This window comes from Terrapene carolina, unplaced genomic scaffold (assembly GCF_002925995.2).
Source record: "Terrapene carolina triunguis isolate 2854851 unplaced genomic scaffold, T_m_triunguis-2.0 Scaffold113, whole genome shotgun sequence".
In the NCBI taxonomy this organism is placed as follows: domain Eukaryota; kingdom Metazoa; phylum Chordata; order Testudines; family Emydidae; genus Terrapene; species Terrapene triunguis.
The window spans coordinates 8,164,508-8,180,023 of NW_020664464.1; the positions used below are offsets into that span (position 1 = coordinate 8,164,508).

The window sequence follows — 15,516 nt, forward strand, 5'->3', positions numbered from 1 at the left end:
GGTGGTAATGCCGGAACCAATCTGCATCTCCAAAGTCAGAGATGCATCCTGGCTGTCTCAGGCTGATGTACTGGAGGGGAAGGGAGGTTTCACCCTGGGTTTAACGGAGGCCTCATGGCAACTTCTGTGAGGTACTTCTTAAGGCAGAGAGCCTGGCCTTCTTGGGTATGGCTTGAGAAGGACTAGCAGATCCTGTACCTGGATGAAACGTGGGCTTCTCCCAAGCAGTAAAGGCAGCATTGATGTTTGTCATCAAGGAATGCAGGCAAGAGGCACAGATTTTAAATACTGGCGCCTTCAGCATAGTCCTGTGCCTGCATGTGGGTACTGGGGTGGGGATGAGGGGGTAACCAGTAAACCAATTCTCCCAAAGTCTCAGTTCTATTAAAAATATTACTAAAAGCTAAAATGATGTTAAAGCAGTAAAAACAGCAAATGTTACAAGAAAAAATAACTAGCTACAATTCAAAACTTTTAAAGGTGCATCAAACACGAGAGGACACTAGGAGCTCTGACTCAAGACCATGTGGCAGTGAGAAGGAACTGGAGACGTAGTCATCCCGCTCTGTCCTTTATCATCTCAGATGAAACCATGAGGCAAGGCTAGTGCACATTTGCAGACCAACAGACACTACTACTTTTAAATTCTCCGGCTCCGGACGCATTGCGCGCATGCGTAAACCCTCAGTATAACACAATAGGGACTATCACTCTCCATTCCGCCTCACCAATAAATATTACAATGTCACTCACAATACTAGTAACTGATTTAAAATAGGTTTAAAAAAAATTCTAAAAGGAATGGGCTCCCAATCATTGGCTCCCATATCAGTACCCTTCATATTTGTGCCTGGTAGGCTAGATTTCTTTTCCCTAGCTTAGGGCCCACTGAAATCAATGATAGTCTTTCTGTTGATTAAATGAAAAAGTTGGTTTGAGATCTTAGGGCTTGATCCAAAGCCCAGTGACGTCAATGGATTTTGAATCAGTTCCTCTAAAATGGAGCCCATTGAGCTGGGCATGCTTTAGCAAGCCATGGAACATGGGCTGTTCCAAACTTTACTCTCACTGAGGTGTGGAGGAACCCAAACTCCATAGGAGATTAGAAAATGCACAAAATAGGAGGCACTATACTCTGAGTGATACGGCTGAGCTCTTAGCATGGTGTCAATCTCTAAAACCATTGCAATAGTATAACTAACTATAGACATTTTCAGTTAAGAAAGTTTGCTGTGAAACCAGACAATTGGTGGGAAGTGTCTTTTACAAAACACATTGTTCTTTTTCAAAAGTCTATGGTGGCATGCTGTGCAATTTAGAACTTTTCTTCAGCTGCCTACTCTCCTTTGACCAAACTGAAATCTGCCCACAATACTAAGGTGTGCAAATCCACAAAGGGAAAAAAATTAGAAAAATAATACATCATAGAAGTTACTTATGTTTAATGCTTAAAAGTCTGAATGCACAAAACAATAATCTACCATTATAGAAGTACTGGTGGTCAATACAATGCATTAGAACTATGTACAATGACACAGTTTAGTATCAAAATCTTTCTACACTGTAGAGTATTACGAAACTGTTAATGACATCAAACACTAAGCACTTAAGACACTATTTTTTGCTACCACATTTGGAACTTCAATGAACAGTCCATTTCAACTTGCAGCATCAATCCATTTCTAGTATGAAATTAAGTAATTTTCTACTTATACAATAAGATTTATCTACACCGTTCTTTTGATTTTGATCCATAGCAGCAAAGGCACTGTACATCAGCAGATCCACAGACTTAAAAGATTTTTTTTTTAAAAAAATAAAAAAAAAAAAAAGTCACAGATCATAGTTTAACAGCAACAACAACATAAAAAGATAACACAATGTCTCTGGCACAATGGCACAGCCTGTGTTCATTTCAGGGACATCCAACTAAGACGTGGATAGAACTGTTGGCAAATAAAGCAAGTCCTTCTCCCAAGTGAGAATCCATTATTTTCTGAACTTCAGAATGAGTGCTCTTGTAAACCCTACCTCTGAGGTCCTTGCTTTTGTAGTCTGTACATTGGTAGGAATCCATGCTCATTTCAGTGCAGTTTCCAATGAATATAGCAAATATTTTCTGTAATCTCTTGTAACTGCAAAATTGCTGAAAGACACACATCTCCCTTCTCAAAGAAATGTGGCAAAAACATCCAGAAGAGATAAAGTTGGCTCTTTGAGGCAAGTTACTGTACTTCTCTCTGCAATACAACAAAGAGATATTATATTAAAAAGCCTGGATCAACACAGAGGATTTTACCATCCCCGGAAGCACTGAAAACAAATCTATTTAAAAAACACTACATGACAGCAGATTCCTTTTAATGTATGTAACAATCTTATTTTTGGCACATTTTTCCTTACAATTTATTTAATTCAACTCTGAACTTAATTAGTGAAAAATCACAGGCATATATATACACAACCAGTTATAGTTCGTAATTACTATTCTAGATTTCCAAGCCAGTCTAAAATAGTTAAAATAGATCATCTTCCTCCCACAATAATTATTTATATTACAGTAGCACTTAGGATGTCTCAACCAAGAGCAAGATAAACAGTCAAAAATTTAATATAAGCTATCATTCTATTTAGTGCACGTGTCACTTTTGACCTCCCACCCCTCCTCCTTTCCACCCACCAGCAAAAAACACAAAATATACAACGCACCTTTCAAACCAAGGCAGGGGCAGACAGCTTTATTTAGTCAGTTCATTGTTAGAAAGCCTTCTTTAAACAAAATAAATACATTACAGCTATAATACATAATTAGAGAATCAGTTCAGTGTTAAGTATGCTTATCCCCTCTTCTTCCAAGTAGATATCTTAAGTTTGGTATCACAAGTTCTTAATGAGCATTCACAATTCAATAGCAAATTAGATGGGGAAAAAATGAACTCCACAACTGTGATGAGCATTGTAAGTCCTCAGTTTGGAAAGGAAAAAAAGGAATATACAGCAAAGTGCTAGGAGGAGGAGTCCTGTTTGCATTCAGCTTTGTCTCTAATAAATAACTTCATAGACTGTAGCCTTCTTGTCCCCAGAGCCAGTGACAATGTATTTGTCATCCACAGAGATATCACAGCTAAGCACAGACGAGGACTCTTTGGACTATGAGAAACAAAAGAAAAATACATAAGCATAAAGAAATTAACTATTTCTCTGTTTTAATAAAATCAGGTGACACAAATGGCACCAGACTAGAAGATTAAATCAGTAGAGAGTTTACTAAGGGGGAGTGCATGGAAGAGCTTATCTAAATACCAAAATATATTGACTCAAAGCAGAGCTGAAGGGCTGGCAGATGCAATTGCAAAAATAATTCACCAAACTTCCCTCACCTAAAGTATTTAAGACAATACACAGAGCAACATAAAAGGAAAGGGAATGTTTTATTCAATATTACAGAACTGAAGACAGCCTATAAAACAAACGTATCCCTCCAATCCTGTGCCCCCCCCCCCACACTTTACTCACGAACAGTGAGTGTTTATTAAATGTTTATATAACTCAATTAGTTTTCGCCTGCTTAAAAACATGCCAAAAGCCATTTAAAAAAAAATACATTCCCCTTATGGAGAAGTCCTATAGAGTTTAATTGGGATAAAACCAACAGGGTTCTAGAAAAATTTAAGAGGTTTCTATAGATTTTTAGAGTGACTTCTATAGGATACAATAGAGAATGAGAATCATTATTGTTTTTAGTACCCCCTTCTTAGCACTTTCCAAATGGAAAAGAAGGACCATCCCCGCACCAAGGAACTTACAATCTCAGGAATAATAAACAAACAGGTGAGAAGACACCAGAGTGACTGGCATAGTAGAAGCACTTCAGTGGAACAGAATACAATAGACAAATAGACAGTACAATGGGTACAACATAAAATTGAGAGCGAGAGAATTAATTTATATCTACCTAGATATAATATATGATATATATTTATATTTAATATCTGGAGCCCAACAAAGCAGCATCCAGGATTTTGGCAAAAGTTGTTGGAGGCTGGTTGGCACTACTCCTCAATGATATTCTATAGGAATGGGAGTTTGGAGATGGGATTAGAGTGGGAAAGGTTTTCCTAATCAAGTGCTGATTTCTTTATAGTCTGGCTAATCTACAAGAATTTGAACAGGTTTGCTTTTCTGAAGGAGGCATCGTTAAGTTCCATTAGAAAGAGACACAGTTAATATTTATAGGATGTTTAAAGGAAAAAAATACATATAGAAAGGTTATAATTTCCTATTACATTCCACAAGAATCTTCCGTAAGTGTCGGCTCTTAAATGCAAGAGTTTTCCTGCTTAATGTAATGACTTTTAAATCTTAATACACATTAGGACATCTTAACGGTGCTTATCTTGACCAAACCTGTTAAGCTCTTTCATGAAATAAAGAGGAACATTTTTTTAAAATGGCATGTCACAGATATAAGTTAGGGGGGAAAAGTGCTCATGAGGCTTTATTCCTCTTGTCTGTGAGCTGAAAAAGATACACGTGTTGAGTCTGGTTTTCATTATTTTCAGCAAATTTTGGATATTCAATGAATGCTAAATTAACCATGTGGCACCTGCGCTATATTCCACTACCCACAGCACAATATACACAGGAGAGGAAATAGGCATAAGAAACTCGAGACAAAGGATTCAAAATGGGCATTAAAGCCCAACTTCAAGATAAGGGTCCACTTTATTGTAATGTTAAAATTATTAAAATATTATTGAGGACAAAATCTTGTACACCTCATTATAACAGACAAAGTCTTAAAAGAAACATAATTAGCCAAGAACACCCATTTAAAAACTCCTTAAGTTAATGATGGACCTTGAAAAGTGCACCTCTATTGTACTGTAATGTGGAAAACAGCTTTTAGGAGATTATTACCTGGAATATGCTGGCTCCATAAGGTGTTCTCCAGGCATTAAGAAGATTATCTTTTCCAGTGCTTACAAACCATTTGCCTGAAATCAGATTTTTAAATTTTTTTTATAATTATGTTACATTTTCAATGAACGCATGCACAAAAACCCTAGATTATGCAGAAAAATGATCAATTCACATTAATGAAAAAATTATGCAGAGAACAGTCAAAGTTACATGTGGCTAGATTAAGGTATTTCACTATAAGTCGTTTGTATTAAAAATAAATCATACAGAAAAAAGTTTAATTTTAATATTACATTGAACATCTGGTTTTACATTTCCTTGCTTTTATTCAAAAGAGATTTGTTAGGAGAGAAAATACTGGCATAGATGTTGTAGCTTACCACAGTGAGCAAATTTGAGTGACAACACACAGCTCTCGTGAAGATGAAGTTGATACTTGTCTGGTTTAGTAACATGCAACACCTCAACATTACTGTTCTCCATTCCTACTGCCAACCATTCACCAGTTGGACAATAACCCAGTGAGAAGATCTGGAATTAACACAGCACATGCTGCAGTCAGTAAAGGAGGAACTTGAAATAGTCAGAACTAATTCCTGCTACATTGTTATCACTGTTCACAAAATGTGAGCTACATTTTGGGCTGCTAAACAGGTTTTAAAAGATGATTACTATAGTAAATGATTAGCAAGACAAATTAGTTCATGTAAATGCAACTCATTTTGAACTGTAATAGTAAAGCATTGAAACAAGCTATAAAAGTTACTATTCTAGCCCATCCAACAGCATTAGAAATATTTTTGTAAAAATATCTTTTGAACGAAGATCTACAGAACTGAAAACTGGTTAGATAGGAACACTTTAATCTGACAAATCCCTTTTATAAATAGAACAGGAGTACTTGTGGCACCTTAGAGACTAACGAATTTTATAAATAGGGCTCTCTGCTGTGGGAAAAATACTGATCTGTCAAACTGAGAGCCATAATCTAGAAAAAAATGTTTAGCTGCCATATTAAAAACAGTGCAAGAGACTAAGTGAAAAAATTCTAGGAGCTCTTCTTCAAGTCTGCTTTTTAAAAAATGTGCTCATTTTATAAAACCACTATGGATTTCTCTAACATGTCAAAGCTTCTGAGAGTGAACCTGTGATGTGAAATCATGCTGTTGTAGCTGTCTTCCTTCTCTGAGGTCCCAGGATCTGACGGTATTGTCCAAACCTCCCGTCCAGAGCTTGGTACCATCATTAGAAATGTCAATACAGCTGGCTCCATCTGTGTGGCCCTGGAATTGTCTGAAAATGTCAAAAGAAAACACATGCACACACTAATGGTAGAAAGATTTGGTTTTGATCCATGTCCATTTTTCCATGCTAGTTTTGGTTTATTTCCTTTAATAACTCTAGTTATTAAAACGTAGCAAAAGCATATTTTAGTAGAGTGACTTGAATTTATTCTGAATTTGTAGATAACCAAATGAACTGTGTGAGGAATGCATCAAATAATCAGCCTAGTCAGCATAGCACATTTTTTTTGAAGTACCGTATATACTCGTTCATAAGCCGAATTTTTTTGATAAAAAAGTGAAGCATCAAAGAGCAGGGATTGGCTTATCAATGGGTCTACACCAAAAAATGACGATTTTAAGCTCTATTGAATTGAGTATCTAATACATTGTCATTGTAGATCGGGGTTGGCAAACTTTGGCTCCCGGCCCATCAGGGTAAGCCGCTAGTGGGCCGGGACATTTTGTTTATCTGGAGTGTTTGCAGGCACGCAGCCCCTCAGCTCCTAGTGGCTGCAGTTTGCCGTCCCCAGCCAATGGGAGCTGCGGGAAGTGGCGGCCAGCACATCCCTCGGCCTGTGCTGCTTCCCGCAGCTCCCACTGGCTGGGAACGGCAAACTGCAGTCACTGGGAGCCGAGGGGCTCCAGGCTTGCGGATGCTCCAGGTAAACCAAACATCCTGGCCCGCCAGCAGTTTACCCTGACGGGCCGGGAGCCAAAATTTGCCAACCTCTGAAATATAGGGTCGGCTTATGAAAGGGTCATACAGTTTTTGCCATTTTTACCTAATCATCTTGGTGGGGGAGTCGGCTTATAAACGAATGGGCTAACGAACGAGTATATACGGTATGTTTTAAGGTTCAGATTTGGGGATCTCTGCCTGAGACTGTGACATCACATCAGGTACTGGGAATGTCACATCTTCCTGGGAGGAATTCAGCACATCATTCTAAATTTACTGGCTCTAAAAATCATCTGCAATCACTTACTTACACAGGCTTTAATACAGAACAATCTCAATGGGATCATCGGACCACCTGATAAAAGCCCATCTTTTACATGTATTACTACAATGCTTTATAATGTAGATCTGTATTACTGGGTCCCGCTTAAGATGCTTTACCCTGGGGATGAGAAATAACCAAATACGTGCATTTGAAAACCCCCAAACTTTGTGCTGTCCAAAACCAGATCTGAATGTGGTGATTCAGGCCCATCATTACTTAGAATACAAACACTAAGCACAGATCAAAGAGGTGTGGTTGTGTACAACGTATTACACAATATCAAACTACTCCATGTTTTATAGGAAGCTAAAAGAATCTTAGCAATGTCACACAAGCTGATTTTACTCTAAGCAGCCATCAGACCCCAGTCTAGCAGCATTAGAACAGAACTTTAAAGTCTGCCATTATAAATTCCTCTAAACCTATAAATAAGGATATAATTTTTATCAAGCTTTTATTATCCTGGCTCCTTAACAAGAAAAATACTGAAACAGTTATGCTGACAATTAAGATAAGAGCACATTAAAAAAATATTAAGGGAGAACGTACATGCTATTGTTAATTAATTCTTCACAACCTGACAATCCAGTTCTGTTGACCTACCTGACTAATGTCTGGTTGTGCAGATCCCAAACTGCAATGTTCCCATCGCTACAGCAGGAGAAGCAGACCTTGGAATCGGGGCTGATAGCCAGAGCGTAGCAAGCTGGAGCAGAAGATGTCAGCTCTGCTTTTATACGTGGGGTAGGAGCTGCCAGGTCCCAAATGGATAATGTGCTGGCCTCCCCACCGACAATCAGGGTGCGGCCGTCTGGAAGCAATCTGCAGGAACGGATGTAGTTATCTCTGTTCTGTGGAGACAGAAGCCATCACGAGATTACTCATGAGGAAAGGAAAACAGCATTAACATGAGAGCAGAAATCCATAAAAGTATTGTATTCCCTCCTGGTTTTAATGAGCCAGTTACACTTATGACAATGATAAAGTGTATTAATGCCAGAAAATTACATGACATCAGGGAAGTACTTAAACTTGATCTACAAAATTCAGTAGTGAGAGCTATTTAATCTTAATTAGCATCAAAATGCAAAGACCTGCACCCAACTCCAAACACTTCAATGTTCCTGCATTTGACAGCTTTTATAAAAGGTTTCATTTTTATACTCTGCTCATTTCAGTACATTAACCCCTTGATGACTGGGTGTACCAAATTCTGACATACCTCCGCCTCCCATTTTAATGAGCCCTGCTGCCACCACCAAGGAGGTATTAGGGTCACACATTCTGCACAGTTTTGCTGTAGCAGCAATTACAACATCTCATCAAGAACAGTAAATGACAAGAGAAAAGTTGCCAATAATGGTGCATCTTGTTAGCACATGCAAATAATTTGCTGTTCCCAGTAATAATTTAGGGAGATTTTTAAACGATCAGAATACAAACATACATGCACGGACCATATATTAGAATACGAGTCTACAAGTAATTTTTAGCACATGAAAGGATATAAGGCTTAAACACACACCCATAATGTCAAAGTTTATAGACAGCATCTACACCACTATTTTTGATCTTGCCTCTTGCCTATATAGTTTTAGGGGATTTTGTTTTGTCAGGGGGGAAAAAAGCACATGTATTATAACAAACACACCAGAAACTGAACAACTTAGCAGTACACGTAATAATAAAAAGAACCTGAATGAAGCTCACCAATCAGCACCAGCTGAGGAGCTGGTTCTCAATGCTGATGATACTAATTGATCATCATAACCCATATCTTAACGCTATCATATCACTCTCGCGCAATCTGAATATTTTCTAAACTGCTTTCTTCTACCCCTTCCCCATCTGATCAAGCTTCACTTTCATTCCTAGATGTTCACTTACCAGGCAGTCTAGCTGAGAGACAGGGCTCTTGTTCCCTGGGTGGCTGATGTCCCAGACTTTGACACATCCCTTTCCACCAGTATACACGTGTCTTGTGGGGTTGCTGATGGTAACTGCACACACTACTTCCCCGTGATTCAGAGTGTTGATCTGACGAGCATGGCGAGGGATTCCTGGTCCAATGAGGGCATCAGGAGGGAAAGGTACAGGTTGCATCTGACCATCTGCACTTACATGAAATGAATAAGCTCTGAGGAAAGGAGAAGGGGAAAGTGATTTAATGAGTTACCTCTCGCATCTATTTAAGGAAAGATAACAAGATACATAGGCCAATATTTTCAAACTTGGCTGTGTACATTTTGGCATCTAATACCATAGTAAGGTACCTAATGCAATGGTCAGATTTTCAGGGGTACTGCACACCCTCACCTTCCGTTTACGTTAACAGTAGCCGGGGAACTCAGTACTTCTGAAGACTTGAAGTTATTAGCAGTCTAAATATGGATTTAGTCACCTATCGTTAGGCATCCAGTTTTGAAAATGTTGGCTTTAGTCGTCTCCACAAGGCAAGTTATCCAGACACAGACCAAATAGCTTTTTAGGACTCAAGCCATGTGCTTCTGATTTCTGGAGTGAGTAGAGATATGTGAAGCTATCGTTTCCAACCTTAAGTTTGCATGTGACTGGGTCTGAGATTTGATATGCGATGTGATATACATACATAGCAGAAGTAGGGAAGCCCACATCAGAGCCTCCCTGAAGACAGAAATAGCAGGGAGCATCTCTTCAAGCTTTAAGGAATGGTTGGTTCCAAGGGGATAGATAGGTGACTATTCCCTTAGAGGCTTTCATTTATGAACATGAACCCTCAAGACAGTATGAATGGGATTACTTCATTGGCTTCATTGGCTTTCACTGAACTGAATGGTGGGGTGCACATATCTTAAAAGCTTATATTATATTTTACAGCACTCTGTCAATAGAAGGATTGAAATCAATGACACCAAGGAGTTAAGGTTTTTAGGCACAATTCCTGAAATGGCAGTACAGCAAAAACGTGCAAGTAATTTGTTGTTGTTGCACTGATATGACAAGCACAAATCCCAATTCCTTTTGCTGGAGTCAGGACTCTCACTGAGAAAGAATGTGTTGTGTGACTGCCAGTTATGCCACCTGTGAATAAGCTATCAACAACTTCATCTCCAAATATTTTCTAGGGAGAACACTTAGCTTGTGAAATTGTTTTGTTTTAAGATGTGACATATTAAAGAGTATATATTACTGAACACAAACTTTATTAGATGACTCCTCTATACACATAAATGTATGGTTACTAGAGGGTTAATTTCCACAGGACTACCTAATTCATGGTAGTACTGATGAAAAACACACAGTTGTAATAGTAGAGATATGAAAATAGCTCACCATCATTTTGGAGGTGACTATTGCTTTAATTGTTGCACTGAAATTGTTAGTTTAAAAAGGCAGCCTTTAAAATCCAACCATTTTACTTGTTATTTAAGTTACACAATGTGCTAATATTACAGCGGCTTTTTCAGCAGTATAAAAATTCAACCATATTTACATCATCTCCAGTTTTCCCTTTTTTATACTCATAACCACAGAATTTTCACTATTTCTGCATCCTATTTTCTCTCTTCTTGTTCCGGCAGGCCTGAGTGACAAATTGACACTTCACTTTATGACACTAAACACATTCAAGCAAAGCTCAGGCAGATTTGTTTGGTTGTTGCAGTTAAAAGATACAAACTTCCTAATTTAAGTAGATTTGGTTTCCAATACCAGATTTCTATAGGCACTACCTAGAACAGGGGTGAGCAAACTACGGCCTGTGGGCTTTGGATCTGGCCCGTGGGATTGCCCCCAGTGCCAACTCCGGAGCAAGCATAGAGCCCCAATGAAGTTATCCTGGCTCTATGTAGGTACAGGTACATCAACACATAGCAGCTGGCAGAAGACAGCTTAAGATAACAAGTAACATTGGGGGAGAGGGATACAATCATAGTATGTACAACTTTTATATATTAAAATCAAGTTACATCAACTATACCCAAATATCCCTCAACCTCTCCATTTTTAGCTACTCTATTTTTCTTTTAAGTGTCACAAAGGAAGTGGAACTTGAGGCCCTTCAAATAAACCCCAGATCAATATGATTTGCATTACTATTTTTCCCCTCCCTCTAACTCAAGAGGGATGTGAGTGGAGAGTTTATGAGCCTGGGAAAAGAATTACACAGCAAGCAAAGCCTGTTAGAATAGGTCACCTTTTCTGGTGAGTTCCATCAAGGATGAATTTGAACATTATGAAACCATAATTCTTTTCAGTATTTTCAATCAAACAAAACATTTCAGCGTTCCTTTCTCTGCACACTGCTGTTTATAGCATCTAATAAGTTTGCAAGTGATTGCAAGGCTTTCATGCCCAATGGAATTATTTTTAAGCTGAGAAACACAGTACAGCAGAGATGTATACCAGAGATCCCTTTACAATTTGTATTTCTATACAGAGATGGGTCCCCTACTTCACATTTAGAAAAGGAGCCCCCTCTCCCCACCACAGACTCTCGTTGCTCTATGCCATCTGATACCTCCTAGCTGGTAGTAGATTTTAAAAGAAATCTCCAAATAAGCTTTTAAAATAAAAACAAGGATTAAACCATGCTCTCTACCCCCTCAATCCTAAACTTACTTCTATTCATGCAATGGTATTCAGTAGCCCAGGGGAAATCTAGCCAGCAAGGGAACACTACTTCAGTAAATGATTAACTTCATAAGTTTAATGTTTAAAACTCACGGTTTTCCTCCTGGGATGCCTGTCAGATTGGGAGGGATGCCTGGGACTCGCATGTGATGATGTGGATCAAAACCAACCTGCAGTTTTCCCCAAGCAGAACAAAAAGATGTATTAAGCGAACACGAGTTTCGTTTACCTCTTCCACAACATATTCCCCAAATTAGAAATAGGTTGAACTAGATTTAACCCTGCATGTCTTTAATTTAACAGGACCCACCCCTCACCCCCCCAACTCCAAACATATTCGCATCCCCTGGGGCAAGCACTTACCACTGGAGACCTCCCGTAAGCTGCTGCTGCTGCTGCTGCAGCAGCTGCTGCACTCATTTGAGGGGAAATATTATGCAGCCCAGCATACGCAGCTCCTGGACTGGTCAGCTCCCCATTCATTCCAGCATGTGGTACAATTCCAAACGGAGCAGGATAGGGACATGGTACCGCCATCGGGGTCCTTAGACTGGAAACTGTTGAGGGAATAGTGCTCAATTTAAACAGGTATAAGTGATGCTCAGCACTTCAAGGAAGAGAACGACAAACAGAAGACACAGAATGCAGTGTTGTAAAGGACTGAAAAGTTAGATGCTTTTCCAGAGGCCAATTGTTACTAACCTAAAGGGTCGACTCCCGGTGGCTTGCCAGGCCCGGGCCTTAATCCAGGAGTAGAATTGCTGCCTGGAGTTGGAGCATCAGTCCGTGGAGTTGGGGTATTTGATTTAGACACAGGAGTGGTAGATTTCTCATTCTAATATTAAGAGAGGCAATGAAAGACACTTATTTTACTTTTTGGCTTCATATACAAGATATTGTAGATGACAATTAAAATGTGGTTTGATTAGTGAAACCTCGTTTTCAATGTTTAATGCTCAGCACTGGCAATGGAAAGAAGCATGCAGAGTGACTGAAAAGAGAAGGGTGACCGTAAGAATTAATACTACAATTCACAGCTTCTCTCCTTTAGGTCACTGATGTGATTCAGGATAAGGTCAATGACTGAAAATCATTACCATCTGACAATCATATTAGCAGCATATGTGAAACCTGTTGGTGGTCTCAATCTGCTCCTGGTGGACGTGTCCACATCATGATTAGCACCTTTGTTGACAGTGTGAGGCCCAAAATCGGACAGACAAGCAGACTGAAATAGTCGACTCACCCTAGCCGTGATCCCTATAAAACAGGGTTGAGGCACAATGATGGGGGTAGTGTGAGGAATCTTGCACTGGCACTGTTGTGGTATGCCTGTTTGGTGGACAAACAGCAAACTTCTGTGTTTAAACCGGTCACTCCAGCACCTCTCCTGAGCACTACATTCACTATAGAACTGCTTTAAATAACAATGTGAGAAGTGGAAGTGTACTGATATGTCGAGAATTGCAGGAAGAGTTACAGTGCAGCTTAGGTTTCAGTGGTAGCCGTGTTAGTCTGTATCAGCAAAAAAAACGAGGAGTCCTTGTGGCACCTTAGAGACTAACAAATTTATTTGGGCATAAGCTTTCATGGGCTAGAACCCACTTCATCAGATGTATGAAGTGAAAAATACAGGAGCAGGGATAAGTACATGATAGGATGGGGGTTGCTTAACCAAGTGTTAGGTCAGTCTAACGAGATAAATCAATTAACAGCAGGATACCAAGGGAGGAAAAATAACTTTTGAAGTAGTAAGATAGTGGCCCATTACAGATAGCTGACAAGAAGATGTGAGTAACAGTAGGGAGAAATTAGTATTGGGGAAATTAAGTTTAGGTTTTGTAATGACCCAACCACTCCCAGTCTTTATTCAGGCCTAATCTGATGGTATCCAGTTTACAAATTAATTCCAGTTCTGCGTTGGAGTCTGTTTTTGAAGTTTTTTTGTTGAAGAATTGCCACTTTGAGGTCTGTTATTGAGTGACCAGAGAGACTCAAGTGTTCTCCTACTGGTTTTTGAATGTTATGATTCCTGATGTCAGATTTGTGTCCATTTATTCTTCTGTGTAGAGACTGTCTGGTTTGGCCAATGTACATGGCAGAGGGGCACTGCTGGCACAAGATGGCATAGATCACATTGGTAGATGTGCAGGAATGTGATAAACTACGGTCACCAAAAGGAAGGGAAAGAAGACCCCCCACACACACTTGCAAGCAACCTTTTTTTGCATTGTGGTTTGTGACACAAGTCAAGGAAGACTCTTGTAAATGACGCATCCAAGCTGGAAGCTGAATTTACTATAGAACCATCGCACAAAAAATATGTCAAGGAACTTGGATGTACTTTTTTTTTTTTATCCTCAGAATGACATGTTTCTCTCCTTCCCCACCTGAAAAATTATCACAACACAGGCACATCCATCATCTTTTTACATTGGTAGTTTATTAAACCCTTCTAATCTCAAAAAGGCCTCTGGGCTTTTTAACCACCATTTTGCTGCATGCCTTTAAAGTAGAAATTAAAGGAACTTTATATTCAACGTGAAGTTTACAGATCCCATTAGAAATTCAGATATGATCTGGTGGACGTGCACATCTGTGTACTCTCTCAGGTCAGGAGTGTTCAAAATCACTTACAAGGCTAATTTCTTTGGATTTTGAGGAAGGAGTACTGCTAGAAGATGCAATAGAGGCCGGGCTAATCGGTGCATCTTTCTTGAGCAGTCGGGTCTTGTCCAAGCCATTCTCTCTTGGAGAATGTGCTGGGCTCCCTCGAGGGGAAGAAGGATCCTATAAAAGAACAACATGGGTTAGTGTAACATCTTCTAGCAGCACACAGCACCTATCCTCAGTAATTCAGACTTCTGGGGAAGATCTCTAAATAAACCGTGAAGCATCACTTGACCAGAACTGATTTGGTTCATATGATTTTAAAATCTAGATGTATAACAAAACAAACATAAGTAATAGTTAATATTGTATGTTGTTAACTAAGTGTCATATAAAAATAACGATAATGCTCAGGATATCAAAGTAGTTAATTACATTCCTCATGTTACAGGTGGGGAAACTGAAGGCACATAAAAGGCTAATTGTCTTGTGCAAGGTCACACAGAAGATCAGTGGCAAAGCAGGAACAGAACACAGGCACCATAAATATCAGTGCCCTATCTGCTTTAAGATTGGGGAGGTAAGATTTTATTTGTTTAACTATATAAACTGCAGAGAAGAGCTCTTCTGAAGAAGTGTTACTGATATAAATAATATTTTAGAACTGAAACGATAAAAAGATTAAGCTGGATTTCTTTAGCAGTTACAAGCCCCTTTGTGAAGGTATACATCTGACCTACACTGAGATTTGAGAGACACCCTCAATTATTGTAAGGTACAGGAAGCAGTATAACACATACCTCATTGGAAACATCAACCACCAAGTTATCATCACTCTTTTCACCATCACTGTCCTGCAATGATAAGTCAAAATTCTTAAAAAATATCCAAAGGTCTATTGTCTCTTTAAAAAGCAAAAATATCTATTAATATATTATTCAATATTTCCTATTTCTTTGGTCTCATTTAAGCTGTTAATAATAAATAATACCTAGGTCGTACATTATATATAAGAAGTGCTTTACATTTCATTATCCCCGTTTTACAGATGGGGAAATTGAGGCCTGGAGAGATGAAGTGAC

At 39.0% G+C, this 15,516-nt stretch overlaps 1 protein-coding gene across 1 annotated transcript in view; it reads right to left on the reverse strand.

Moving 5' to 3' along the window:
* Positions 1-1,425: 1,425 nt before the first annotated feature.
* Positions 1,426-15,516, reverse strand: part of LOC112102093 (transducin-like enhancer protein 4) — a 124,238-nt gene continuing 110,147 nt past the window's right edge. Inside the window, exons 10-21 of the mRNA XM_026652360.2 lie at positions 15,235-15,288; positions 14,462-14,614; positions 12,527-12,659; positions 12,188-12,381; positions 11,918-11,994; positions 9,101-9,350; positions 7,817-8,064; positions 6,069-6,216; positions 5,304-5,454; positions 4,921-4,997; positions 2,710-3,150; positions 1,426-2,240 (exon numbers count right to left, since the gene is read on the reverse strand). Coding sequence (XP_026508145.1) covers positions 3,043-3,150; positions 4,921-4,997; positions 5,304-5,454; positions 6,069-6,216; positions 7,817-8,064; positions 9,101-9,350; positions 11,918-11,994; positions 12,188-12,381; positions 12,527-12,659; positions 14,462-14,614; positions 15,235-15,288 — 1,593 coding nt within the window. The 3' untranslated portion in view covers positions 1,426-2,240; positions 2,710-3,042. The remainder of the gene's footprint in view (positions 2,241-2,709; positions 3,151-4,920; positions 4,998-5,303; positions 5,455-6,068; positions 6,217-7,816; positions 8,065-9,100; positions 9,351-11,917; positions 11,995-12,187; positions 12,382-12,526; positions 12,660-14,461; positions 14,615-15,234; positions 15,289-15,516) is intronic.